At 50.0% G+C, this 27995-nt stretch overlaps 2 protein-coding genes across 2 annotated transcripts in view; one reads left to right on the plus strand and one right to left on the minus strand.

Moving 5' to 3' along the window:
- The window catches only part of FER1L5 (fer-1 like family member 5), a 341943-nt gene that overhangs the window by 311276 nt on the left and 2672 nt on the right, over positions 1-27995 (minus strand). The gene's annotated exons all lie outside the window — the stretch shown is intronic.
- On the plus strand, positions 1102-27968 carry SNRNP200 (small nuclear ribonucleoprotein U5 subunit 200). Its single transcript, XM_082357094.1, has 45 exons — positions 1102-1261; positions 1782-1945; positions 3369-3540; positions 4288-4480; positions 5329-5384; positions 6575-6673; positions 7123-7275; positions 7381-7480; positions 7644-7780; positions 8368-8451; positions 8543-8716; positions 9005-9142; positions 9369-9524; positions 10112-10282; positions 12063-12256; positions 12475-12598; positions 13615-13764; positions 14001-14111; positions 14670-14801; positions 14971-15159; positions 15519-15716; positions 16120-16272; positions 16385-16465; positions 16814-16897; positions 17549-17655; positions 17977-18095; positions 18392-18546; positions 18659-18848; positions 19014-19187; positions 20158-20318; positions 20627-20854; positions 21195-21386; positions 21477-21655; positions 21855-22006; positions 22879-22987; positions 23536-23644; positions 24145-24334; positions 24431-24595; positions 24829-24950; positions 25225-25368; positions 25457-25633; positions 25921-26081; positions 26164-26245; positions 27359-27451; positions 27550-27968. The coding sequence occupies exons 1-45, from the start codon at positions 1217-1219 to the stop codon at positions 27691-27693; spliced, it is 6411 nt and encodes a 2136-aa protein (XP_082213220.1). The 5' UTR covers positions 1102-1216; the 3' UTR covers positions 27694-27968.

Here is a 27995-nt window from a genome sequence, read left to right on the forward strand (position 1 = left end):
GCTGGACTTCCTTGGTGGCACAGTGGTTAAGAATCTGCCTGCCAATGCAGGGGACACGGGTTCGAGCCCTGGTCCAGGAAGATTCCACATGCTGCGGAGCAACTAAGCCTGTGGGCCACAACTACTGAGCCTGCACTCTAGAGCCCGCGAGCCACAACTACTGAAGCCCGCGCGCCTAGAGCCCGTGCTGTCCAACAAGAGAAGCCACCACATTGAGAAGCCCGCGCACTGCAACGAAGAGTAGCCCCCGCTTACCACAACTAGAGAAAAGCCTGCGCGCAGCAATGAAGACTCAATGCAGTCAAAAATAAATACATAAATAAATTTATTTAAAAAAAAAAAGCAAACAGGCTCTAAATGAGGTAACCATTCAGCTATTCGTTGCCATTCCACAGAGCAGAACTGGTTGACTGGGGGAGGGCAGGGGTGCCTTCTGGCCCTGGGGGGCTTTGTTGTTGGAGAAGAAATTAAGTCACTGTCTTCAAGGAGTTGGCCCTGCTGGGAGGGCAACTGCTTCCCCTGATGTTCCTTGGGCGGTGGAGAGGGCCCTGCTGCGGAATGTGACAAGCGTTTTGGGGGCAAAAAGGAGTTTCCCGGATGCCCAGAACGAGGGTCTCGGAGGCACGGTTTTAAATGGGATGGGGGGGGGGGGAAACAGAGCTTTCTTTCAATTGTTCAATATAGAGGAAAAACCCAAAGGAAGATACCAGATACCAGAAACACACACACACACACAGTTCAGTCCCTCGCAAGGAGCTTGAGTTTCCTCAGCCGGAAATGGGGCTCATTAGCCCCTCCTTGCCTGCAGAGCTCACAGGACTGTTACCAGGGGAAGAAGCGCGTGGGACAGGATAGCGGGCTAAGCAGGCATACGTTTCGCTAAGATGTGAGGAGTCCTGCGGCACGAAGGCCGGAACCCGAGATAGGGAGAGTACTGGCTTTGGCCCGGACCCGTCGTTCGAGAGTCCCGGGATTTGCCGGTCCCGCCCACCGAGCCCACACGGTCGCAGAAAACCGGGGCGCATCCGCCGGAGATATGCCCCACCTGCACTTCCCGGCGCGCGACCCGGAAGCGGAAGGGAGCCAGTCTCTTTTTTTTTTTTTTCCCTCCTGTGCGTGTTTCCTGCGTCAGGCGCGGCGGTAGCGGAGAGCGGCGGCAGTCTATAGCGTGTGGTGGGGGGAGCGGAGCTCTGAGACCCCCTGAGCATCCGCGGCCATGGCGGATGTGACCGCTCGTAGCCTGCAGTACGAGTACAAGGCGGTGCGTGTGGGCTCGGAGGAGGGCTCTGGGCTGAGGAGGCCGGTGGGGAGCGGGAGGCTGAGGAAGGGAGTTTCACTCTGAAGGCCTACGGGAGAACCGCGAAAGCAGAGGGGAAATCAGATTCAGGCGAAGGAGGGGGTACACGACGATATGAATAACCCCACTGGTGACTGGGCCGAGCGGGATGGGCTAAGAGCTCTGCCAGGAGTGTTTGTTCCCTGTCCCCTCGGCCCTGTTCCCGCCCCCTTCCGTATGTCATTCCCAGCGTGCCCGACAGTGTTCCCAGGGCGGAGTTATGGGCAGTGTTAGGAGCAAGGATTGTTCTAATGATTTGATTGCCCTTTGCTTATGCGCAATTATATGATGCGCTTCTTAAGGAAAACATCTTTTTATTCCGACTAGTGATTTTCGTCACTTATTTGCCCCAGTTCTTACTTCCTTTGTTATCAGCTGGTATCCCTTTGGTACCGGCATTGGCCCTGTTCCTGTCAGAGTTTCGATAACATTGTGATCTTTTCAGAACTCGAATCTTGTCCTCCAAGCTGACCGCTCTCTCATTGACCGGACCCGCCGGGATGAACCCACAGGAGAGGTTCTGTCCCTGGTTGGGAAGCTGGAGGGCACCCGGATGGGAGATAAGGCTCAACGGACGAAACCACAGATGCAAGAGGAAAGAAGAGCCAAGTGAGTAGCAGGGGGAAAATGATTTTTCTTCAGACTCAAAGTCCATTTTCCCTTGGCATTTGAGCAGTGGTTTTTTTTGCTGAATTGCTTGGTGCAAGTGAGATGTCAGTGGCATTAAAACAATTCAGTAAAGATAAAAACAGAACATAAGAATCGAAAGGTTCTTTGGCCTAAACAAGTGTATCTGAAGTGGAAAACAAGTTTTAGATCTTTTTTCAACATGTGTTTCTCATCCATAGAGAGATCTTAATTTTCTTCATGGTATTTTGAAGATTCTTGGTAAATTCTTTTTGTTGTTGTTGTTGTTGTTTATCTATTTTACATATAGTAGTTTATCTGTTAACCCCTTACTTTTTTTTTTTAATTATTTATTTTTTGGCTGCATTGGGTCTTCGTTGCTGCGCACAGGGGTTACTCTTTGTTGTGGTGCGTGGGCTTCTCATTGCGGTGGCTTCTCTTGTTGCAGAGCACGGGCTCTAAGCGTGCGGGCTCAGTAGCTGTGGCTCGCAGGAGAGCGCAGGCTCAGTAGTTGTGGCGCACGGGCTTAGCTGCTCCGCGGCATGTGGGATCTTCCCGGACCAGGGCTCGAACCTGTGTCCCCTGCATTGGCAGGTGGATTCTTAACCACTGTGCCACCCGGGAAGTCCCGTTAAACTCTTGTCTCAGTAACTCTTTTCACTCTTCTCTTTTATTACTAACTAACCACCCCTACTTCTTTTGTCTGCTGTTGCCCACTTCCAGTTTTGTTGTTATAAACTACCGTTCAAGCATGAAAGGCAGGTGTTTTGTTTTGCTTTTTTGTTGTTTTTTTACTTTTGCGGGGTGATATATTTCCAAACTTTAAAAAAGTCATTGAACTTTATCTCACTGTTATCTTTCGACCCTGATCGTCTCTGTCTTCCTCTTCTCTCATGATGAAGTCTCAAAAATTCGTAGGCCCGGTTTTGATTAAAGCAGTTGTATTTGAAATGAGTTACATATCATTGGTCCTCCACTTTGCAGAGTATGACTTCTTTTCCAGGAATTGATGGCAGTAGATTCTTTTGGAGCTTCGGTTTTCTGGCTAGAAAAAGAAAATGTGTCTGAGGGATAAAAAACTAGTCAAAATCCAGTCATATATTGTCAGACAAAGTAGAAAGGGTTGTCTCTTTTAAATGAACGTGGAGGATGTCTCATTGTAAAATTTAGTCCATCTAGTGAGAGAATGTCAGAGTATTCCCTTTCTGTTACTGTGTTCCCATAAAGAAATACTCCTGCAAGTGACTAAGGCCAAATGGGAATCATTTGCTGAGATACAGATTTGTGGTTTTAAGTATTACCTGTGTGTCATGAAGCTGAGGGGAGGAGGGTGGGGTGGGCTTCCTTTAGTCTTGCCTTTGAGAGGGAAGGTTCTGCCCGTTCAGCATCACACTCTGTCCATTAGGCGAAGAAAGCGTGACGAGGACCGGCATGACATCAACAAGATGAAGGGTTATACTCTGCTCTCGGAGGGTATTGATGAGATGGTAGGCATCATCTACAAGCCCAAAACTAAAGAGACCCGGGAGACCTACGAAGTGCTGCTCAGCTTCATCCAGGCTGCACTTGGGGACCAGGTGAGGCAGCCAGAGGGTGAAGCCATGTTTTTGGAGAGGGAGGAAGTCACAACTGGGAGGCACCAGAGGAACCTTGTCTGTGTATTTTCCTGTGTGGGCCATACCGATATGCAGAAGTGGCTAATATTTATGGAGCACTTACTTTATATGGGATAGCATTTTACATGTCTTCTCTCTTTCAGTTCTCATGTTAGCTCTATGACCAGGTGCTATTAATATTTACTTTCCATTCTACAGAAGAGAGGTGTGAGGCAAAGAATACTTAAGTAATCTTCCCAAGTCACAGAGGTGGTGTTTGGCAGAGCCAGGATGTAAGCCCGGGCAGTTTATATCCAGAATCTGTGCTCTTAGCATTATACATGTGATTAGATTAAGGACCTCTGTGGGTCTCTGAGAGACTCTGGTGAGGTGGTTGCTAGAGGAGGTGAGGATGAAGAATTGCCACAAGTTTGGCAGGCTAGGGCAGGACTGCAGAGTGCCTCTCCCGTCTGGAGAACTGTGGCACACTGCTGTGGAAGCCGTGTCTGTCTTCCTAAGACCACTTACCTGATTTTTTGAAACAGATGAGTCTTCCTTCAATTTTGTGACCTTTGGTGGCATTTTTAAATTAACATTAGTGAAAATGGTCGGAACCTGGTATGCAGGTTTTAAAGAGATACAGCTCTTCACATCCTATTGTCACGTAAAGCTGGTCAGTGATGTTCTTTGTCTTTGTCTCGTTCTGAATTTTTTTTTTTTTGCCGCCAGCCACGTGATATCCTTTGTGGGGCAGCTGATGAAGTTCTAGCTGTTTTAAAGAATGAAAAGCTTCGGGACAAGGAAAGGAGAAAGGAGATTGATCTGCTGCTGGGTCAGACAGATGATACAAGATACCATGTGTTAGTGAACCTGGGCAAAAAGATCACAGACTATGGTGGAGACAAGGAAATCCAGAATATGGGTAAGTGAGCTCTTTGTGTCCTGACCATATTAACTGGATGCTCGTTGACCCCTAAGGTGATCTTCTAGCCTCAGCCATTAAAGCATCTGAAAGATGCTTTACAAGGTTTCCATAACCTATTTGGTCTTTTTGGAGGGGTTATGATTGATGGACACCAGAATCCCTGGATTCCGGTAGCCATTTCTCATTCTGAGACCCTTTTATTGTATAGAACATGGGAGAAAACTTGGATAGGGCCTGGGTGGAGGGTGGAGCAGGCAGAGCAGGGCCGTATCCACGGCCGGCAGATTGGAGCAGGCCTTGGTGGTGGCAGCACAGGAGGCTCTCTTTTTTTTTTTTTGTAAATTTATTTGTTTTATTTTATTTATTTTTGGCTGCGTTGGATGTTCATTGCTGTGCGTGGGCTTTCTCTGGTTGATTCGAGCGGGGGCTACTCTTCGTTGCAGTGCGCGCGTTTCTCATTGCAGCGGCTTCTCATTGCGGAGCACGGGCTCTAGGCGCGTGGGCTTCGTTAGTTGGGGCACGAGGGCTCAGTAGTTGTGGCTCGTGGGCTCTAGAGCTCAGGCTCAGTAGCTGTGGCGCATAGGCTTAGTTGCTCTGTTGCATGTGGGATCTTCCCGGACCAGGGATCAAACCCGTGTCCCCTGCATTGGCAGGCGGATTCTTAACCACTGAGCCACCAGGGAAGTCCCAGGCTCTCTTATGTTGATCATTTGTCTGTTAGTCCTTAGACCTTAGGTCTGTCCTGAGGAGAGGCAAGTCAGGCAGTTAGGGAGGAAATTAGCTCCTTAGTGCCTCATTTTACTAACTGTTCCCTGTCCTCTTTTTCTAATCCCTCACCGTTTCAGATGACAACATTGATGAGACATATGGTGTGAATGTACAGTTTGAGTCTGATGAGGAGGTAAGTGATAAGCAAACAGACCCAGTCTCGTCTTTTTTTTTTTTTTCAGTTGTTAAGGTGAGGGGACCACTTCTGATATAAAGAAGTGCCCTAACTTAAGCCAGATAAGTTTTATGGTGTTGTATTGGTGTCAAACTTGGGCATAAATATTATTTCGCTGAAAAATTGTTATGGTTATTTTTTGGTTTTATAAAGCAAATTTGAACTTATAAATGTAAGTAAATATAATAATTGAAGATAAACCAAGTGGGTCAGCAAAAAGAAAGAAAAAAAGGTAAGTACAGCGTATACTTCATTTCGGGAATGTGCTGTCCTGTTTTACTGCATCTTAACCGTACTGTGATAGTTTTCCTCTTTCCAGTACTGTGTCCTACTGCCAATTTCAAAAAAAATGCACATTTGCCGCACAGCATGGGCATATTTTGTACATGGTTGTGTCAGTAATAGTTGCAGCAGCCACTGAGGTTTACTATCTAATTAGAATTCTTGAATATAACTAATAGGAACAAGTGGGGCACTTGAAAAAATGTGCAGAGCTGCATTCGAGTTCTCAGTGGGTGTGTTTGGCTTCCTGAAAGGTAAACCGCCAGCTTTGGGATATCATAAACTAGGACAGGAAGAAGGGGTAGCAAAGGAGAGTCAGAGGAGAGAGCACAAAGCTGGGAGCCGAGAGGGCTGAATTTTGGTCCTATGTCGGACAGGTCATTTTGCTTCAGTGTCTCCACCTTTCAAACGATATGATTAAGTAGATGACTGCTGAGCCCCTTCCTCCAGTAGAGTTAGTAGAATTTCTTTATTTTAAGTAGCAACAAACTAAAAGAATGCTTTGCTCATAGCATTCATTCATTGAACAAATGCTTATTATTAAGGACCTGCTTTTAACATGACCCTGTGCTCAGTACACAGTACACCTGTAGGCAGGTGTGTGAGTAAAGACAGTAGTGAGCAAGCGAAGTGTGGCCTCTACATTTCTGGTCACTGTGTGCTTTCCCAAGTGTGCTTCTGTATTGGTCCTTCTGATAAATGTACTCTGGAATGAGGCTGACCCTGGTTCCAGTAAGTTGTTGGTTCCACCGCAGAAGCCTTTGCTCTAACCATGGAGCTTATTTTAAGTAACTTGAGGGAGAGGTTCTGTGGTGATGCCAGGATCAGCTCCAGGTCACGAGTTGGGGTTCGGGCTGTTTCCACAGGAAGGTGATGAAGATGTGTACGGGGAGGTTCGAGAAGAGGCATCGGACGACGACATGGAAGGGGACGAGGCGGTGGTACGCTGCACCCTCTCGGCTAATGTGAGTACAGCTTGCTCTTGCCCGCCGCTGCAGGGCAGGTTATTTCTGGGTGTAGCACTTCTTTCCCATACCTAGGTCCTGTCATGTATTATGTATTTCCCATACCTTTCCCATAGGTCCTGTCATGTATTATGTATTGAGCTACCTTTTCATAGGGTGAGCTGTGATAAACATTTCGTGTCTTGATTTTTCTTAAGGTTTCAGTCAGTCACCCTCTTTCTCAAAGGCATGTGTTGATGAAGTCTTGGTGGGTTTGGTGTGCTCATGAACTCAGTATAGCAGAGTCGTCATCCCCCCCCGGCCCCCTGCCCTCCCCCCCCCCCACCCCGAAAGTCCTCGGAAGAGGGTAGGCTGTGGGTGGGTGGCCTGCAGAGCTTTGTTGCAGGATGATAAGAAAGCACGTGGGGCAGATGGAGACACAGTGAGCTCAGTGCCTGGTTACTTCGTAGCTTGTGGCCTCAGGGGAACTGATGAGTTCCAAGAAGAAGGATTTGCACCCTCGGGATATTGATGCCTTTTGGCTCCAGCGGCAGCTCAGTCGCTTCTATGATGATGCCATTGTGTCGCAGAAGAAGGCAGATGAAGTCTTGGAGATTTTGAAGGTACAGCCGGGATAATGTTTTTGTGTTCCGTGTGTCTTAGCAGATGGGGCAGTGTAGGAAGCAGATGGCTGTGTCCTTAATCGTGGTGTTACCTTCTCCCTGCAGACGGCCAGTGATGACCGGGAATGTGAGAACCAGCTGGTTCTGCTCCTTGGCTTCAACACTTTTGATTTTATTAAGGTGTTGCGGCAGCACAGGATGATGAGTGAGTATATATGGAGAACGCTTTTGGGTCGTAGGTAGGTGTGTGATAGAGGTTGTGTTGCCTTCATAGCCTCGCCAATTGTTTCATGTATTTTTCTTTCTACCCCAGGGTTGAAGGTTGATTTTGTATCTCACCTTCCCTTTCTTCCTTTTGCTGTTGGCAGTTTTATACTGTACCTTGCTGGCCAGTGCACAGAGTGAAGCTGAAAAGGAAAGGATCATGGGAAAGATGGAAGCTGACCCAGAGCTGTCCAAGTTCCTCTACCAGCTCCACGAAACGGAGAAGGAGGATCTGATCCGGGTAAGGGCTGGGTTGGTTTGTCTGTCTGACTCCTGAGTTAGAGTGTTTGCTTTGGAAAAGAGACGCTAGTTAGAAGATTGCAGCAAAAAGCTAAAGTCCTGTTAAAGCAGGAAGTTGAAGAAGTGGATTATTTCTCCAGATTCTTTGAGTTTGGTCATTGGTACAGCATGGAATCAACACCTTCACGCTGGTGTGGTCGAGAGACTGCTGACCTGCTGCTATCGTCACCAGCACCTGGGCCCTTTGCTGTTTGTTCACACAATAAGTCATGGTGTCTGCTGGTAGTACAGGAACACAACGCGTGTCTGCTGAACACAGAACCCACACTCTGTCCCTTAAGGATAGCCCTTGATGTTGCATTGTTGAACATTGACTTTTGAAATCCCAGGACTATGTATTGTCCCTTGAAAGTGGTTTGATTTCATCATTCTGGTGGTCCTCAAGGGTCTGAACGTAAAGGGCCACCTTTCTGTTTCAGGACTTACTAGTCAGCACCTGTGAGTCAAGCTCAGCCAAGGGACTGAAAAGGACAAGAAGCTGGGATGGTGATGAATCATTGCTATTCTTTCTGTCTTTCCGCATCACAGGAGGAGAGGTCTCGGAGAGAGCGAGTGCGTCAGTCCCGGATGGACACAGATTTGGAAACCATGGATCTGGACCAGGGTGGAGAGGTAGGTACCAAGGCCATTTCCAAGGCTGTGAGGGATGGAAACTCCTTTGCTCAGCTTGCTCACTTTATATTCTTGTTTTTCATACTCCCAGGCACTGGCTCCACGACAGGTTCTGGACTTGGAGGACCTAGTTTTTACCCAGGGGAGCCACTTCATGGCCAACAAACGCTGTCAGCTTCCTGACGGATCCTTCCGTCGCCAGCGCAAGGGCTATGAAGAGGTGCATGTACCTGCTCTGAAGCCCAAGCCCTTCGGCTCTGAAGAAGTGAGTGAATTGCTTTTCTAAGTTTTCTGCTCACTTCGCCTCCCTTCCAGTTTGGATTTCCACCCATTGACCAAAGTGTGGCCTTGTCTCACAGATAGTTTATTCCAGAAGTGGAAGCTGCTGCAGAGTTTTCCTGTTTTGATTTTGAGCCCTGGGGACAATACTGATCTCTCTGGTCTGGCCTTTAGTGGAGCGTTATGCAGGGAGGTTGCTGGAAAGTGCAATCTCGCAAAACCACAGTCTGCTCAAGGGTGCTGCTCATGTGATGTGCATGGCATTTTTTTCTAGCAACTTCTTCCAGTGGAGAAACTGCCCAAATATGCCCAGGCTGGATTTGAGGGCTTCAAAACACTGAATCGGATCCAGAGTAAGCTCTACCGTGCTGCTCTGGAGACGGATGAGAATCTGCTGCTCTGCGCTCCTACCGTAAGCACTGCCCTGCCTGCTTTTTTCTTGTGGAACGCGGTGTATATTTTAGGTGGCAATATTGTTCATTTCCATCCTTACCCCCTAATTCTTCATTTGGTGGAAGAGATGTTAAATGGTAGGGTAAAATCCGCAGGACATGCTCTGTTTTGGTGATAAGCCCTTAGAAATTGGGGTAGTGAGCATAACAAGGTACACAGGCCTTCTTGTCCTTGACCTCCCATAGGGTGCGGGTAAGACCAACGTGGCCCTGATGTGTATGCTCCGAGAGATAGGGAAGCACATTAACATGGATGGCACTATCAACGTGGATGACTTCAAGATCATCTACATCGCCCCCATGCGGTCTTTGGTGCAGGAGATGGTGGGCAGTTTTGGAAAGGTAAGGGGGTAGAACCTTCCTCCAGAAGATATTGGGTGCAGCTATCAAAGTACTGGGGACAGGCCTGGTGCTTCTCTGCTTCTTATATTAGGGCATTTCTGGAATGCCTTGTGTGGTGTTTTTTTTTCTCCTTCGAAGGTGGAACTTGACCCAAGTACAGAGTGTTTGTGAAAGGAGAAAGTTCTGGATCTGTTTTGGGCTTTTACAAGGGTTTACCATCTTTTTAATCTTCCCCTTAGCAATTTTCTGCAGTTGGTATCATTTGCATTATCGGAGTATTTATGAAACACTCACATGGGTGGTTGATAATAGATCTAGTGTTATTCCAGGTCTGTTGTCTGCAAGCTTCCATTTCCCCCTCTTGTGTGCAGAGCTCCCAGAGAGCATTTTTCTGCTTCCTTAGCCTGAGTGTAAACTTGGATTTGTTTTAGAAATAAATGTTCATATGATCGACCTCATACACTTGATATTTCCCTGAAGGGTTGATACCTACCTCCAGTACCCCACACTCAGACTTCACAGACAGAGAGTGTGGAGTCCAGGCCCCCTCCAAGCATTCTTGCCTGATGTGCCTTTCCTACACCCAGCGCCTGGCCACGTACGGCATCACTGTTGCAGAACTGACTGGAGACCACCAGCTGTGCAAGGAGGAGATCAGTGCCACTCAGATCATTGTCTGCACCCCTGAGAAGTGGGACATCATTACCCGCAAGGGTGGGGAGCGGACCTACACCCAGCTCGTGCGACTCATCATCCTGGTGAGCAGGGGGTCCTTGTGGGAACGCAGAGCCCAGGCCTGGTTGAGGAGGGGTTGCTGGGTTTTAATGCTAAACTTTTCTTCAGTGCCTTTCCTGCAGTTACTGGCCTTCGTAATGGCAGCTATTGTCAGCATTGCTCTTTCCGCTAAATGAGAATCTGCACCGAATTGAAACACTTCCCAGTAGGTGCATGCTCCTTACCATATCATGTATACTTTTTTTTTTTTTAATTTTTATTTATTCATTTATTTATTTATTCATTCATTTATGGCTGTGTTGGGTCTTCGTTTCTGTGTGAGGGCTTTCTGTAGTTGCGGCAAGTGGGGGCCACTCCTCATCGCGGTGCGCGGGCCTCTCACTGTAGCGGCCTCTCTTGTTGCGGAGCACAGGCTCCAGACGCGCAGGCTCAGTAGTTGTGGCTCACGGGCCTAGTTGCTCCGCGGCATGTGGGATCTTCCCAGACCAGGGCTCGAACCCGTGTCCCCTGCAATGGCAGGCAGATTCTCAACCACTGCGCCACCAAGGAAGCCCCATGTATACTTTTTTTATGTCAAATATTTTGAAATAAATGTAAACAGACAATTAAAAAAACTGTTGATGCTTATATCCTCCCAGAACATTAAAGGGCTTTATAAATAATCCATTCTCAGAGGGAATGAGTAAAGAGTCAGGATATTGTGTCCTGTATACACAGAAGCCCCCAGGGAGGAATGACAGTCTGAGTGCTGTTTCTTTTGGTTGTCTGGGGAAGCAGAAAGGAGACCTTGCTTGTTGATTTGCAGCATTCTAGAGCAGGGTTGGCAATCTGTGGCTACTGATTTTTGTTTTATTGGAACACAGCCATACCCATTTACATATTGTTCACAGTTACTTTTGTGCTGCAGTGACAGAATTGAGTATTTGTAACAGAGACTGTATGGCCCACAAGCCTAAAATATTGACTCTCTGGCCTTCAAGAAAAAATTTGCTAGCCCCTGCTTAGAGTCTGCTACTCAAAGTCTTGTTAGAAATGCAGAGTCCTGGGACTTCCCTGGTGGCACAGTGGATAAGACTCCATGCTCCCAATGCAGTGGGTCTGGGTTTGCTCCTTGGTCAGGGAACTAGATCCCACATACATGCCTCAACCAAGAGTCTGCATGCTGCAACTAAGAAGTCAGCATGCTGCAACTAAAGATTCCCACGTGCTGCAAGAAAGATCCTGCGTGCCACAACTAAGACCCAGCGCAGCCAAAATAAATATTTGTTTTAAAAAAGAAAGAAATGCAGAGTCCCTGTCCCCACCCCCACTTACTGAAATACAATCTGCATTTTAATAAGATCCCCTCCTGCTTTGTATGCCTGCTGAAATTTGAGAAGCACTGCCTTAGGCTATGTGAATTCTTCATTTGATGCATTATGCAATTCGTTCTTGGTAAAGATAACTGCCCAGAGGTAAAACCTTATATGATATAAATATGGTCTGATCAGAAGCTTTATCTTTAGTAAAGAAATTTTCCTTTGAGTGGAGTTATGAATTCATTTACCCGAAGTATCAGATTTTCTTACCGTAAAGCATTGTTTCACTGAACTGTAGCAAAGCAGCTCGTGGTCGGAGCATGTTATTTCCTGGGGTATTTCACGGTGAATATTATCTCATCCTTTGGGTTTCCTTGGCTTTGGGGTCCCTTTTCTTCTTTATTTGGCATATTAGGTGTGTACCTACAAAATGGGAATACTCTCAGGAAAGGGGGCCACATTTCTCTAGTCCTTACAGGTGATTTGCTGCCCTCCCATTCTTTAGGATGAGATCCATCTTCTCCACGATGACAGAGGTCCTGTCTTAGAAGCGTTGGTGGCCAGGACCATCCGGAACATTGAGATGACCCAAGAGGATGTCCGACTCATCGGTCTTAGTGCCACCCTCCCCAACTATGAAGATGTGGCCACCTTTCTGCGTGTGGACCCTGCCAAGGGCCTCTTCTACTTCGACAACAGGTATAAGAAAAGACTGGGAGAAGTTTAACCGGGGTGATCTTCCTGCTGTCCTTCTTTTCCAAGGAGCTCTATTAGATTGGGTTTTAGAATGGCCTTTGGGTTTTGATGTGATATGAATCCAAAAAGAGGAATATTGCTCCATGGCAGTGAAAAGGACTGTTTATTTCCTAAGTACTTTTGTCTCAGAAGCCTCATTTGTCTAACTGTTGAACTTCTAGCTTCCGCCCAGTGCCTCTAGAACAGACTTACGTGGGCATTACGGAGAAAAAAGCTATCAAGCGTTTCCAGATCATGAATGAAATTGTCTATGAGAAAATCATGGAACATGCTGGAAAAAATCAGGTCTGTCATAGTTTCTCGTTATTCTTGAACTCTGTTCTTTTGAATTTTTGACTTACTGATAGCCAAGCAAGACTGACAAAGAGAGAAGACACAAAACAAATCACCAGTACCAGAAACGAAATGGGATATTACTACAGAATCTGTTATATTTGAAAAGATAGTAAAGGAATACTGTGAACAAATTTACACATGAATTTGACAGCCTAAAGGAAATGGGCCCATTTCTCAAAAACAACCAACTACCGAAACAGCCTTGATGAAATAGATAATCTGAATTGTCCTATAACCATTAAAGAAATTGAGTTTGTAATTTAAAAACTCAAAAAGGAAATCACCAGGCACAAATAATTAATTTGTCTATCTACATTATCAAGGGTTCTTCCATAAAAGATTTGGGTGACTTACACTAAAAACAGTAAAAAATGAAGATAAAAATTAAAAACTAGTGAAAGGGCATTTTACTAGTAAGTATGATCTAATTTTTTTATGGAACATTGACTATTTTGCCTGATTAAAAAACATAAGAATTTACATGAAGACACAAATCTTTTCTTGGCACTAAATACTTGGAGGACTTTATTTCCTACAAAATAGTGCCTGTCTCATACTGAGACTTACTTCCTAAGTCCATTTATAAAGGCCAGTGCCCGTTATTTTATATAACATTTTAGCAGCTGAGAATCTCATCAGGTACCTGAACACAAATTAATTGAGATTCTTGAATGTGCATTCATATTATATTTAAACTTGCTGTTAAAAGATGGGGTGTTAAGAGTTAGTTTAGTTTCCCAGTTACAGGAGCCTCATCACTGTACTTGGTAGGTTCGTTCGCTTAGGGTCTTGCGGGCCCTGTTAGGCTTCTGAGCCAGTGTGCATTACTGCCATCGCCCCTCTTCAAGACCTCAGTTTCCTGCCTGATAATGGTGCAGCCTCTGCTTCTGCTGGTTCCTCAGGGGCGTGGGGGTGACTGTCGGAGTTGTGTCTCTTGACTGTGGCAAACTGGGGCTTCTACTCAGGTGCTGGTGTTTGTCCACTCCCGGAAGGAGACTGGGAAGACGGCCAGGGCCATCCGGGACATGTGCCTGGAGAAGGACACGCTGGGTCTGTTTCTGAGAGAGGGCTCGGCCTCCACAGAAGTCCTTCGGACAGAAGCCGAGCAGTGCAAGGTGAGGCGAGACAGGCCCGGCTCTCTCATTCCTACCTGGTAACTGGCTCAATCCGAGTTGTCCCAGTGGTCCTCCGGGAGTGCGTGGTGGTGCTTTTTCACACAGGGTGAGGTTTGATTGGCTGTGGATATGTGGGTAGGTGAGGGGCAGAGTCTCAGCTGAAGAGATTTGCTTCGTCTCTGGGGGAGTTCCCTCAGGAAGGCTTACCTCATCACCTGTTCTTTTCTGTTCCCCAGAACCTGGAGCTGAAGGATCTCCTGCCCTATGGCTTTGCTATTCATCACGCGGGCATGACCAGAGTTGACCGGACACTTGTAGAGGATCTTTTTGCTGATAAACACATTCAGGTGAGTGTGGGCAAAGCACAGATGGAGAAGACTGGAAACATCGGACGTTGTGCCATATGTTTGTGCCTGGTACTTCGTTGTTTCTGGCTCAGTTAAACCAGGTCAGAGGGTTGGGTAGGTATAGTCAGTGTAATGTCATACCACCTCTGCCAACTCTTCACGTCCTGCATGAGGGAAGATGAGTGAGTTCAGGAAAGCACCTGAGAAGCCCAGCAAAGCAAACATGTTGGTGACTCCACATATTGTCAGACATAGGTCAGGACCTTGTTCATTCCCTCTCTCAGGAGAGCCTGTGTTTTAAATTGTCTAGTAACCTTAAGTTGATTCATATAGGTCTGCATATCTGTCTCTTAAGTGTCTCTAGAACCTTGAAATGTTGATTCTTGAAGAGATGAGGAACCCGTGGACTCCTTTCCTCTTTATTCTGGTGTTACGTTGGCAAGTACGGGACCCACCTCGGTGCTGCTAGAAGCTGAGGCCAGTTGCCTAGAGAAGTTGAGGATAGTAATCCGTGGTGGTAACGTCCGTTTTCCTTATTACCTTGCCTTGCCTCTGTAGGTTTTAGTTTCCACGGCAACCCTGGCTTGGGGTGTGAATCTCCCCGCGCATACTGTCATCATCAAAGGCACCCAGGTGTACAGTCCAGAGAAGGGGCGCTGGACAGAACTGGGGGCACTGGACATCCTGCAGGTATGGAGCTTTTGAGTTTATTCTCAGTGGGGAAAAGCATGCTGTGTCTTATACACGGGAGGCCCAAAAGATGGCAGGTGGAAGGTGAGGTTCCATAATGTAGAAGCCTGGAATCAAACCCAGGAGCTCTGTGGCCATAGCCCTCTTGGTTGCTGTCTCTGACCTATAGATGCTGGGACGAGCAGGAAGACCGCAGTATGACACCAAGGGCGAAGGCATACTCATCACTTCTCATGGGGAGCTGCAGTACTACCTGTCCCTCCTCAATCAGCAGCTTCCTATTGAGAGCCAGATGGTATCAAAGCTGCCTGACATGCTCAACGCGGAAGTCGTGCTGGGGAACGTCCAGAACGCAAAGGTAGGGGAGGGCTCTGTCCTTGGCGCCTCTTGCCTTCTCCAGAGAGGCCAGGCTACCAGGAGTGAGGTGGTCTCGGTCATTGTGCTGTGGGCCACCAGCACCGGCGTCCTCCAACCCTGGGCCCCACGTCTCTCAGTGTAAACAGGCTCTCAAGCTTCTTGGGTCTCTGGCTGACAGTTCCCCTTGTTGCCAAAATCTTAGAAAGGACTCTGTCTTCTTAATAATGGAATGTTATAAACGTTCACCAGACAGTATAATACATATCGTCATAGTTGGGAATTAATGTCTAAGTGCTCTGTGGGAGCTTTTCACTTGGACATCAGTTCTGCATGCTAAGGCCCATGATCTGTTTCTTGTAGGATGCAGTGAACTGGCTGGGCTACGCCTACCTGTATATCCGAATGCTCCGATCCCCAACCCTCTATGGCATCTCTCATGATGACCTCAAGGGAGATCCCCTGCTGGACCAGCGCCGACTGGATCTGGTTCATACTGCTGCCTTGATGCTGGATAAGAACAATCTGGTCAAGTACGACAAGAAGACGGGCAACTTCCAGGTGAGTGGGCTGAGGGATGGAGGTCCCTGCAGAAGTTGTAGCCCCAGGAGACAATTTTTCAGATCACTGTCTTGATTCAAGTACTGCCTAATTGCCCACTGCTTGGAACAGCAGAAAAACAAGTGGCATTGGACTGTGCCCTTTGAACCTGGGAACTTCTAAAATGGTATAAAACCTGACGGTGCTTCCTTTCCGTATCTTGAGCTGTGGTAGCTGATCCAGCTCTCTTGTCTGTGTGGGCATCAAGTCACACTCTAGGTCAGTTTATTGGTCCATCCTTCTTCCTGTGCTTGGGCCAGGCACTTGTATCACTGTGTGTTCACCCAGTGGACCCCTGTTGTCCTCAGTGAGAGGTTGCCGCTTGTTACTGATCAGCTTTGGATTGAGTTTTCCTTCTTTGTAGGTGACAGAACTCGGTCGTATAGCCAGCCACTACTACATCACCAATGATACGGTACAGACCTACAACCAGCTGCTGAAGCCCACCCTGAGTGAGATTGAGCTTTTCAGAGTCTTCTCATTGTCCTCAGAGTTCAAGAACATCACCGTGAGAGAAGTGAGTCCACTCAGCATGTTGGAACTGGAAGTTGGCACCCACTGCCACGTCACTGGTTGGTTCTCTCCTTGGCCTCCTGGCTTTTTCTTGACCTGTTTCCTTCTTATGGCAGGAAGAGAAGCTGGAGCTGCAGAAGCTGCTGGAGAGGGTGCCCATCCCTGTAAAGGAGAGCATTGAGGAACCCAGTGCGAAGGTGAGCCCAGCTCCTCTCTGCTTGGGGTAAGGATCAGGTGGTTTTCCTAGTCTTCTAAAAGATGAACCTTAGAAAAGAATTAAAAAAATAAAAAGATAAAATAAAATTAAAAAAAATAAATAAAAGATGGCCCTTGAGTTTGGGTTTGTTCTTGGTAATCTGCTCAGTTCTCCGAGTTTCTGCATCCTTCTCACATGTTCTTTTTACATGGAGTAACAGTTATTTAATGTCTGCAAATCAAGAGCTCTAGAAGGTCTTACCGGGCACGGATGCCCAGAGCAGAAATGTATTCACTTTTTCGGATGGTTCAATGATCGGCCTCCTTCTGGCTGATTTGCTTTTTTCCAGATCAATGTGCTTCTCCAAGCTTTCATCTCGCAACTGAAATTGGAGGGCTTTGCGTTGATGGCCGACATGGTATATGTTACCCAGGTGAGGGCAGGGTTGTGCCACCCCTGGTACGTTCCCATCCCGTGTTCTGTGTGTGTCTGGTAAAAAGTAGGCCTGACACGAGTGAGGGAGAAGGAATGCTGAGTTGTGCCCCAGGTGGCTTGTCGGCTGGTGCGCGTGTGGTACGGCCGCTCTGTTTTACTGATCTTGAGCGCGTGGGAAGGTGAGGCCTTTACGGAGATGCTGGGGAGGCTCCACGTGGAGATCGCGAGACACGGTGTCTGCTTCCCTGTGGAGAGGGACTTCCCATTACGGCTGCTGGGCTCCTAGATAAACCCAGAAATGGCAAAAGGCTTTATTAACTACTCTTTGTCTTTTCCTCAGGGCAAGTCACTAGCACCCTTACTCTTGCTAGGACTCTAAATGCTAAATGAGTCAAAAGCCTTACGATCACGCAGTGAGCGGAAGGTTACAATGCTGGGCGCTGAGCTCTAGCTGCACTTCTCTGACTGTCCTGCGTCAGCTAGCGTCTGCTGGGGGCGGGGGTGGGTCATGACAGAGGGACTTGGGTTTTGAGTTGGTGTAGCTGGTCGTATCAGAGCTTGAGGTAATAAAACCCTGTGTCGGGTGGCTGCATTATTAGGTCTGGGGACAGTGCGGACTTGACAGGGGGAACGCTTCATCTTTCCCCAGTCGGCTGGCCGGTTGATGCGTGCCATCTTTGAAATTGTCCTGAACCGAGGCTGGGCGCAGCTTACAGACAAGACCCTGAACCTCTGCAAGATGATTGACAAACGCATGTAAGGCCCAGTGAGCTGGAAGCTGCTCACAGGGTGGGGGTCCCCGGGCTGAGGGTGTGGTGGGAAAGCCTTAGAGCGCGTCAGATCTCGCCCTGATGTGTGAAATATGCACCTGGGTGAAAGTTGAGAAGGGGGCAGGCCCTTTGGGGTGGAGCTGAGGAGTCGGGGAGGGTGGAGTCGGGGAGGGTGGCATAGTTGGAGATGTCTGTCTTCAGCATTCGTGCTTTGTGGGTCACAGCTCATCCGTTGGAAGCCGTGAGGAGGGCAGTTCGTTCCAGGCCCCGCACAGGGGACTGATAGTTCTGTTTCCTTCCTGGACAGGTGGCAATCCATGTGTCCTCTGCGCCAGTTCCGGAAACTCCCTGAGGAAGTAGTGAAGAAGATCGAGAAGAAAAACTTCCCTTTTGAGCGTCTGTATGACCTGAATCACAATGAGATAGGTGTGTGGGAAGCCGTCCTCCTGCTCATCCGCACAGCTCAGATGTCTCCCTAAGCCTGCCTGCTTTCCAGTTCCTAGGCCTCGTGCCCTGACATCCTGGGCTCGCTTGTCTCGTCCCACTATAGGCTTGCTCTTGGTCTCAGGGCTTTGAATCCTCTGGGCCCACTGAGAGTGGAGGGAAGAGCCTGCCCTTCTGGAGTGGAATCCACCCGTTCCCCTTGGTGGCCCTCAGGGCTGGGTTTGCAGGTACATCAGGCAGGCTGGGCTGCAGCCCCGTGCTCTCTTGTGTCCTCGCAGGGGAGCTTATCCGCATGCCCAAGATGGGGAAGACCATCCACAAATACGTCCACCTGTTCCCCAAGCTGGAGTTGTCGGTGCACCTGCAGCCTATCACGCGCTCCACACTGAAGGTGGAGCTGACTATCACGCCCGACTTCCAGTGGGATGAAAAGGTCAGGCTGTGTGAGGCAGGGGCCTGGTTTCAGAGGGATCTTGAGGAGAGCAGGATTGGAGGGCTGAGTTACCGCCAGCTCATGCTCCTGTCACTTGTGCCCCTGTGGGCAGGTCCATGGTTCATCAGAGGCGTTCTGGATTCTGGTGGAGGATGTGGACAGCGAGGTGATCCTGCACCACGAGTATTTCCTACTCAAGGCGAAGTATGCGCAGGACGAGCACCTCATTACGTTCTTCGTGCCCGTCTTTGAACCGCTGCCCCCTCAGTACTTCATCCGTGTGGTGTCTGACCGCTGGCTCTGTGAGTGCGTCTCCTCCGCAGGGTCCCCTGGGCCAGGTCCTCCCGGGGCAGTTAGATGCGTGTCTTGCCCCTTGTACTGCGCCACACTTGGTTGGGGAGAGTGCTGTGTATGCTGCCTTGGGGCTCCCAGTGTGCTGACCGCCCTTCCCGTTTCTTTTCTGGCAGCTTGTGAGACCCAGCTGCCTGTCTCCTTCCGGCACCTGATCCTGCCAGAGAAGTACCCACCCCCAACCGAGCTTCTGGACCTGCAGCCCTTGCCCGTGTCTGCCCTGAGAAACAGTGCCTTTGAGAGCCTTTACCAAGATAAATTTCCTTTCTTCAACCCCATCCAGACCCAGGGTAGGTGTTTCCATTTCCAGGCGGGCAGTTCCTTTGGAGGCCTTTTAAGGTCCCCTGGAGACAGGTAGGTTCTGCGGGAGGAGGGGGAGGAGGGCCCTCAGGTGCTTGGCAGGTGTGGGAGCTCATCAGTGCCAACTGTTGGAGCAGCCGGGACATTTTCCGTTCTCAGAAGCCCTTGTTTTCTATTAGATTTGCTTCGCTTCTTTGCACGTCTCCCTGAGGAGGGTTGGTAGAGCAGGTCTTATTATCATGGTGCACTGTCATTTCTCAGGCTCAGGAGGCTCCAGTATTGAACCAGAGTGCGCAGCGTTGACCGAGGCCTCCTCCGCCTTCATTGCTGTAAACGACAGCTGTGTTCCCAGAGCATGCCCTGTGTTCTAAGTACTCTGGGCTGGGTGCATCCCAAGTGTTTTCTCTTTCATTCCTCCCACAATCCTGTTTGAGATACTAGCAAACAGGGATTTACCATTTGAGATACTACCATCAGTGTCCTGTTCTACAGATGAGGAAACCGAGGCAGGGAGAAGCACCCCAATTGAACCAGCCTAATAAATAGTAGAACTTGATTTTAACCCAGTCTGGATGCCAGGGCTTGCTTATTAGGCTTTTACCTTCTCTGTGTATTTGACTCTTTCCAGGAAACACGGGAGAGGGTTGGAGGGGCAGAGGAGGGGAGCCACCAGTTCCCCTTGGTTCGGCATCCTGTCCCTGAGAAGCAAGTAGGGAGTCCTGACCTCCTTTGCTTCTGTTGTCCTCCCGCAAATCTCCAGGGACCCTGAACTCTTGATCTTGGTCCCTTCTCCTCTTGTGTGGGAAGGAGCGGATGAAGGGGAGAGATGTCGCAGGCCCGACTGCAGCTGGGGGCCCTGTGCCATCACCACTCATGGTTGCCATTCTGGGCTGACTGGCTGAGTTTCCTGCGTGTCCGAGTCTCTCTCGGTGTTCACGCTGCCTCTCTGTCACTTCTCAGTGTTTAACACCGTGTACAACAGCGATGACAACGTGTTTGTGGGGGCCCCCACGGGCAGCGGGAAGACCATCTGTGCGGAGTTCGCCATCCTGCGGATGCTGCTGCAGAACTCAGAGGGCCGCTGTGTCTACATCACCCCCATGGAGGCTCTGGCGGAGCAGGTGTGTCACGTGTGAATTTTCCCAGAAACCGTTTTCATCTCTGAGTCCAGATCAAGGTTTTCTGAGCCCTGAAATTCGCAGAGCCAACTGGGGCAAGACTGTTTGCCTGCTGGTAGCCATTTCCTCAGTCGTATACTAAAGGGAAGCTCTCCGGTCACTTATAGTTGGTGTGTGGTTACGAAGTATTTAGCTTGAGAGCTACAGGGCGACAGGCCTCTGTGTTTGGCTTCCCATGTTTTTCTCATAATTCGTGAACTGAAGCCTGATGTGGCCTGATGTTTTCTGCCCGCCCTCTGCCCGCCCGCCAGGTGTACATGGACTGGTACGAGAAGTTCCAGGACAGGCTCAGCAAGAAGGTGGTGCTCCTGACGGGGGAGACCAGCACGGACCTGAAGCTTCTGGGCAAAGGCAACATCATCATCAGCACCCCCGAGAAGTGGGACATCCTTTCCCGGCGGTGGAAGCAGCGCAAGAATGTCCAGAACATCAACCTCTTCGTGGTGGATGAGGTCCACCTTATCGGGGGCGAGAATGGGGTATGGCTTGACCTTGCAGCATAGGAGGGGGGCTGGGACCGGCAGAGTAGCCTTGGCCTTGGGCCTTAGGTGAGGGCCAGAGACTAGGGCTTCTCCTAAGAGGATTCTGCCCGTCACCTTATTCTGAAAGGATGATCTGAGACTTTTTTGTAGTTTTCTTGGAGAAAAGCATTGCTTAGTGGAGATTGGCCGTGGAGGAGGTGGACCCAAAGACGGGAGAGCCCTTAATCACAAGGAAGGGTTAGGAGATCATCTCGAGGTTGTTGGGCTACACACGAAGGTAGCTCAGGGCCGAGGATGGAGCGCCCGGGCCTGCAGTGACTCCCGCTCCTCTTCCCAGCCCGTCCTAGAGGTGATCTGCTCCCGGATGCGCTACATCTCCTCCCAGATCGAGAGGCCCATTCGCATCGTGGCCCTCAGCTCCTCGCTCTCGAACGCGAAGGACGTGGCCCACTGGCTGGGGTGCAGCGCCACCTCCACCTTCAACTTCCACCCGAATGTGCGCCCCGTGCCCTTGGAGCTGCACATCCAGGTGGGACCCGCTCTTCCTGTTCCCACGTGGCCTCATGACGTCCAGGGCTCCCTGGGTTTGTAACCTCCTTTCTTCCTTCTCGGTTTCCAGGGCTTCAACATTAGCCACACACAGACTCGCCTGCTGTCCATGGCCAAGCCTGTGTACCACGCCATCACCAAGCACTCGCCCAAGAAGCCCGTCATTGTCTTCGTTCCGTCTCGCAAGCAGACGCGCCTCACCGCCATCGACATCCTCACCACATGTGCGGCCGACATCCAGCGGCAGAGGTGGGCGGGGCCTGGCTCCTGGGGGCCCGTGGGGAGGTGAGGGTTGGCTCAGGTGAGACTGGCCTACCCTGCCGGGTGTTCTGTTCACAAGGGTGGGGTGGCCCCCGCCTGGCTCGGGGCTGGGCGACGCACAGCTGGAAGGGTCTCTGGGGGGGCGCGGCGAAGCGCTCCGGGCTGAGTCAGTGCTCATGCCGCCCAGGTTCCTGCACTGCACGGAGAAGGACCTGATCCCCTACCTGGAGAAGCTGACTGACAGCACACTCAAGGAGACGCTGCTAAATGGGGTGGGCTACCTGCACGAGGGGCTCAGCCCCATGGAGCGGCGCCTGGTGGAGCAGCTCTTCAGCTCAGGTAGAGAGCAGCCTTGAGCGCAGAGTGAGGCTAGATCCAGAGGTGTCACGGGGGCGTGTTCAACTTCTGGACGTGGGTGATACTTCTTTACAGCACATTGGTCATTTTCAAAATATTGATACTTACCAGATTATTTTATCTGTTACCTCATTTGATTTCAGTATCCTTGTGGTGAAGGTGGGACAGATATTACCCCTACTTTCTGGGTGAGAGAGCAGGCAGGCACATAAGGTTGTGCTCTTTCAGAACCTGGTTTTTTAGACCAGGATATTTGGCCATTAGACCTGGTTTTCTACAGATAGCAGGCTCGGCAAAGTGGTTGAGCCTTAGAGATGGAGTAAACTCTGTTTCCCTTGGGTGGCTGTGTGCCTCTGTCCCTTGTTGACGTCAGGCATTTCACGCAGAGTATTATTTTGACAGTGCTTAGTGGAGCTGCAGTGGAGATTCTCCTGCCAGAATCATTACTGTCACTCTTTGACCCCTGAATCTGTCTGGTCTGGGGCACCTTCAGAGCTCGATTTTGCTACCATGTACTGAGCCAGCCCGTGGCTGAGTCAGCCTTAGCCCTTTCCAGTCAGCAAGGCCCATCTGTCAGGCAGGAGTGTGAGCCTAGCTTTCCCTGGGCTTGGGATTCTGTTCCAGGATTACCTCGTTTCCCCCAGGGTAGCCCCCCCCAGCAGAGCAACAGTGACATAGAGCCACCTCCTGTAGTACCAAGTTAGCCCCTTAGTCATTAAACCTTGTTCCTGGTAAGCTTTGCTCTGAGTTCTGAAACGTAACACAAGATAAGCCACTACCTGCCCAGGAGGCAGCAGGTCCTGCCTCACCCAGGGAGCCCTGTGCTCAGTCTCCTTCTCCCCTCTGCTGCTCAGGGGCTATCCAGGTGGTGGTAGCTTCTCGGAGTCTCTGCTGGGGCATGAATGTGGCCGCCCACCTGGTGATTATCATGGATACCCAGTACTACAACGGCAAGATCCACGCGTGAGTACAGCCGTGCTCTTGCTCTGTGTTAATGGGACCTTCCTTCCTAAGATGAACGTAACACCTGCAAATCCAGAAGTTCACTACTGTGAAGAAAAGGTGTTAGGGAAATAAACAGCTCGCCGAGATTCCACCCCAGCCAGGGTTTTATTTATATGGACTTATTTTTAATGTCTGAACCTGCTTCTAGATTTGGATTTGAGTTGGGTGACTTGATTACTCATGAACTATATAGCTGAAAAGTTTGGAAGCCTGCCTTACATATTAGATCCTTTAATGGGGAGTTATTTGGCTGTTGGCATCAGATGGGTTAATAGCTTTGGTTCAAGGACACTGAACAACAAAGTAATGACTCTTACACTTGAAAACTAAAGTGATGTATAGATAATGCATGAAACTAGCGCCTGAGCATGGGAACTCATAAACAGAGTTTTGCTGTGATTGGCCCACGTCTCCCCGTGTTTGCACTTTATTCTTTGACATTTAGGGAGTCATCCTCCTGAGTGTCTGTTGCTGCAGCTTTGCCTCCTCTCCCCTCCTGTCTCTAGGTACGTGGATTACCCCATCTATGACGTACTGCAGATGGTGGGGCACGCCAACCGCCCTTTGCAGGATGACGAGGGGCGCTGCGTCATCATGTGCCAGGGCTCCAAAAAGGTCAGCCTGGGCCTCTTGCACTGTCTTTTGATCCTGGGCCTCAGAACAGATTCTTTAGTTTCCCTTTCGATAGATGTCTTTACTTATTTTTTTACATTCTGTCTGTCAACTTCTGCCTCTTTTATCTTCCACGTTGCTTTGGTAACAAGCCTCTTGGCTGCGTAGAATTTTGTAGCCTTTGGTTTTTGCTACTGCTGTTGACTCTATGTGTTGAGGTCTTCTCCCTCTGGCTGGTTCCATCTTCCCTCATGCTCTGCTCAGCATGTGGGACGTGGTGTACCCCCTGTCTCTGCTGTAGAAATACCCAGTGATGCCAGTGGGAACAGGCATACACACCCAACTCTCCAGGTCCAGACCCAGCTCACCTTGTCTGTGCAGCTGGTTTCTTCCATTTTGATTAGCTGTGTCTGTCTGTCACACAGGGGCCACATTTTCCCTTGGCCTTTTTTTTCCCCCTTGACCATATTGTCATTGACTCTTTATTATCTTCTTTCCCATAGGATTTCTTCAAAAAGTTCTTATATGAGCCTTTGCCAGTAGAGTCTCACCTGGACCACTGTATGCATGACCACTTCAATGCTGAGATTGTCACCAAGACCATTGAGAACAAGCAGGACGCCGTGGACTACCTCACCTGGACCTTTCTGTACCGCCGCATGACACAGAACCCCAATTATTACAACCTGCAGGGTCAGTGGCTTTGGAGCACACCTTATCCTTTTGCGGTTTTCACAGCCCTTGCTCGCCATCTCCCTGTGACTCCCCACTTACCTCTCACCTTCACAGGCATCTCCCATCGTCACCTGTCTGACCACTTGTCAGAGCTCGTGGAACAGACCCTGAGTGACCTGGAGCAGTCCAAGTGCATCAGCATTGAGGACGAGATGGACGTGGCGCCTCTGAACCTGGGCATGATCGCCGCCTACTATTACATCAACTACACCACCATTGGTGAGGGCCGGCAGGGGCTGGGTCTGTGCAGAGCCTGAGCTAGAGGGATCTCAGGCAGGGCCTGCAGCCCATGGGGCATGAGAGATGATGATGCTTCCAGTGCCCCATCCGGTGTTTGTCAGAGGCACGCATCGCGGGGTGGAGCTGGGGTAGCCCAGGAGTTAACTCTCTCCTCTCTGCTCCTTTTCTGCCTGCTTTGACTCCTCTCAAATCTCCTTCCCTACCTCTCTCAGAGCTCTTCAGCATGTCCCTGAATGCCAAGACCAAGGTGCGAGGGCTTATTGAGATCATCTCCAATGCGGCCGAGTATGAGAACATTCCCATCCGGCACCATGAAGACAATCTCCTGCGGCAGGTGAGGGCACCTCGGCTTCAGGAGAACATGCTTGGAACTGAAGCTCGGCCCGTGTTCCCAGAGCACGCGATGCCCCGTCACCGCAGGAAGATACCGACCCCTCCTGCCCCGACCTCCCTCACGCACCTCCACACGTCTCAGCCCCACCACCCCCAGGCACCCAGCCGCCCCTCTGAGTTTTGAAGGGTTGTGAGCCTGGGACAGGTGGTGCCTGAGAGTGGGTCTCGGGCAGGGTCACTTCTTCATCATCGGCTCTTTTTCTTCCACTTTCCAGTTGGCCCAGAAGGTCCCCCACAAGCTGAATAACCCTAAGTTCAACGACCCGCACGTCAAGACCAACCTGCTTCTGCAGGCTCACCTGTCCCGCATGCAGCTGAGTGCTGAGCTGCAGTCGGATACAGAGGAGATCCTTAGCAAGGTATCGAGTGGGGTCGGGGGGAGGCCCGTGTGGCCCGTGAAGCAGCAGTTCCAACCCTGCCTGCTCTTGCTCTCTTGTCCCTGTTCAGGCCATCCGGCTCATCCAGGCCTGTGTGGATGTCCTCTCCAGCAACGGGTGGCTCAGCCCGGCTCTGGCAGCCATGGAGCTGGCCCAGATGGTCACCCAAGCCATGTGGTCCAAGGACTCATACCTGAAACAGCTGCCACACTTCACCTCAGAGCACATCAAACGTTGCACAGACAAGGTGAGCCGGGCCGGGACCCGGAGTGTCGGGTGGCCGAGGCTGGGAGCCGAGCGTCTTGCACTGGGGGCGGTTGTGGAGGGGAGCCTTCTCATTCTGGCTTCTCTGGAGGTGTTAGCCCTGGAGCTGCTAGAGGGCCTGACAGTTGTGGGCCATGTTCTTTCTGAAGCCGTGTCTTCTTTAGATGATCTGATGGCATAGGAAGTAAAAGTAGCCTCTCTTTGGAGCCTCTTCCCTCTGCTGCTAGTCTGCATTCTCTCTTCTTCCCTGACCTCTGACACCCGCTGCAGGGGGTGGAGAGTGTTTTTGACATCATGGAGATGGAGGACGAAGAGCGCAACGCGTTGCTTCAGCTGTCCGATAGCCAGATCGCAGACGTGGCCCGCTTCTGTAACCGCTACCCCAACATCGAGCTGTCCTACGAGGTGGTGGACAAGGACAGCATCCGCAGGTGAGCCAGAGAGGGCCAGGTGCCCCGCCCCGGGTCCTTGCTGGGCACAGCTGTGACGTGCGACCTGCGTTTCTCCCCACAGTGGCGGGCCGGTTGTGGTGCTGGTGCAGCTGGAGCGAGAGGAGGAAGTCACAGGCCCCGTGATCGCGCCTCTCTTCCCACAGGTACATCCTGGGAGCGGCTTCCCAGGGGTCCACTTGAGGCCCTACCCACTGGCTAGAGGCTGGGCTACAAGGGTACACAGTCACTGAGGGAGGAAATTTAGGGTAATAACGAAGCCACAGGCCTGAGGATTAATCTTGGGGCCATGGGTGTTTTCTGTGGGAGTTTTTGGTGGTTTTTTGCTTTAAGGCAATTTAGGTGACTGGTCGTTATTGAACGCCCCAGTCGCATGGTGTTGTTGACGTCTGTGGCTGTGAAGAAGCATTTATCTTTAACTCTAAATGGCTCCAGGGGGACTTCCCTGGCGGTCCAGTGGTTAAGACTCCCTGCTACCAATGCAGGGGGCGGGCACGGGTTTGATCCCTGTTTGGAGAACTAAGATCCCACGTGTCGCTCGGCCAAAAAAAAAAAAAAAAAGTCTCCAGGACAGTTGGGCTTTTCTAGTTGGTGTTTCTTCGCTCTCGTTTCTCACAGCCACTTACTCTGCTTCCAGTGCTTGGTTCTTTACCACCAAAGAGGAAATCTGATCCCTTACATGGGAGAATAATTGAAGGCTGAAAGGAGAAACCAGATATACTGTAATGTTTAAATTTACAAACTATTCGTTTAATAAGCTCTGAGGAAAGAGCGCTTTCAAGTGGAATGCTTGGGTTTTCTGACAGTGGAGCGGCCAGCAGAGGGGGATTCTTGGTAGACGCAAGGCCTACTTTGGATCCTCTGTGCTGGCAGGCTCACCTCCATATTAACGTGTTTTTCTCCTCCGGCATATATGCCTTTTATTTGAAAGGGTCTCTGAGGAACTCAAAGCTGCGAGGCCCCAAAGACTAGATGTCTAATAGTGGAATCTTGGATTTAGTGTCAGGTACTAAATGGGAGAAGGTACTTTGGGACAAGGAAATGAGCCAGAACCAACAAATGAGTTCATCTGCCTACTTACAGATTCATGTGAGACACCTCAGACAGTTTAAAATCTTAGGTATATCCAATTGTAGTTTGGGAAGAAGTTTTAGAAAGCTTTCTTTCTGGTTTCTGGTTTCTTTCTTTTGTAACTTTTCTCCTGGTGTCATGATCATCAAGTTTTATGTGCTGACATTGTTGGCTTTTGGTCACTACAGAAACGTGAAGAGGGCTGGTGGGTGGTGATTGGAGATGCCAAGTCGAATAGCCTCATTTCCATCAAGAGGCTGACCCTGCAGCAGAAGGCCAAGGTGAGTGTGTCCGCTGGCCCTCGCGTGCTGTGAGATGGGGCAGGGTGAGAACTCTTCCTGTGTCTGAGCTGGCCCTGAGTTTTGCCTGCTCTCTCCAGGTGAAGCTCGACTTTGTGGCCCCGGCCACTGGCGCCCACAACTACACTCTGTACTTCATGAGCGACGCTTATATGGGATGTGACCAGGAGTACAAATTCAGCGTGGATGTGAAGGAAGCTGAGACAGACAGTGACTCAGACTGAGTCCAGAGGCCTTTGCTCTTGCACAGAGAGAAGAGTTGAACCTGTTTGGTACATGTACGCTGTCATGGGACCTCAGTCTTGGAGACCCGGTCTGTGTGAGGTCTGGCCAGCCAGTGCCGTCGCGGTCCCAGCCCACCCCACTACTTTCCCCTCCATCCAAACTTCGGATCTAGTGTCTGCAGGTGTCAGGCATAAACTGTGTACACCATTTTTAGGCGTGTTCTTTGCAGTTCCTTTTGAGTCACACATTCTAATAAAATGACTTGGAGAAACCATTTGTCTTTGCAGTGATTCCAGATTAA

The sequence above is a fragment of the Balaenoptera borealis genome (assembly GCF_965194805.1).
Source record: "Balaenoptera borealis genome assembly, chromosome: 15".
Taxonomy (NCBI): Eukaryota; Metazoa; Chordata; class Mammalia; order Artiodactyla; family Balaenopteridae; genus Balaenoptera; species Balaenoptera borealis.

Coding starts and splice junctions, on each gene's coding strand:
- SNRNP200 (XM_082357094.1), top strand. CDS start 1,217: ATGGCGGATGTGACCGCTCGTAGCCTGCAGTACGAGTACAAGGCG. Junction 20,855..21,194: donor TTATCGGGGGCGAGAATGGG/GTATGGCTTGAC, acceptor TCCTCTTCCCAG/CCCGTCCTAGAGGTGATCTG. Junction 24,335..24,430: donor CAATTATTACAACCTGCAGG/GTCAGTGGCTTT, acceptor TCACCTTCACAG/GCATCTCCCATCGTCACCTG.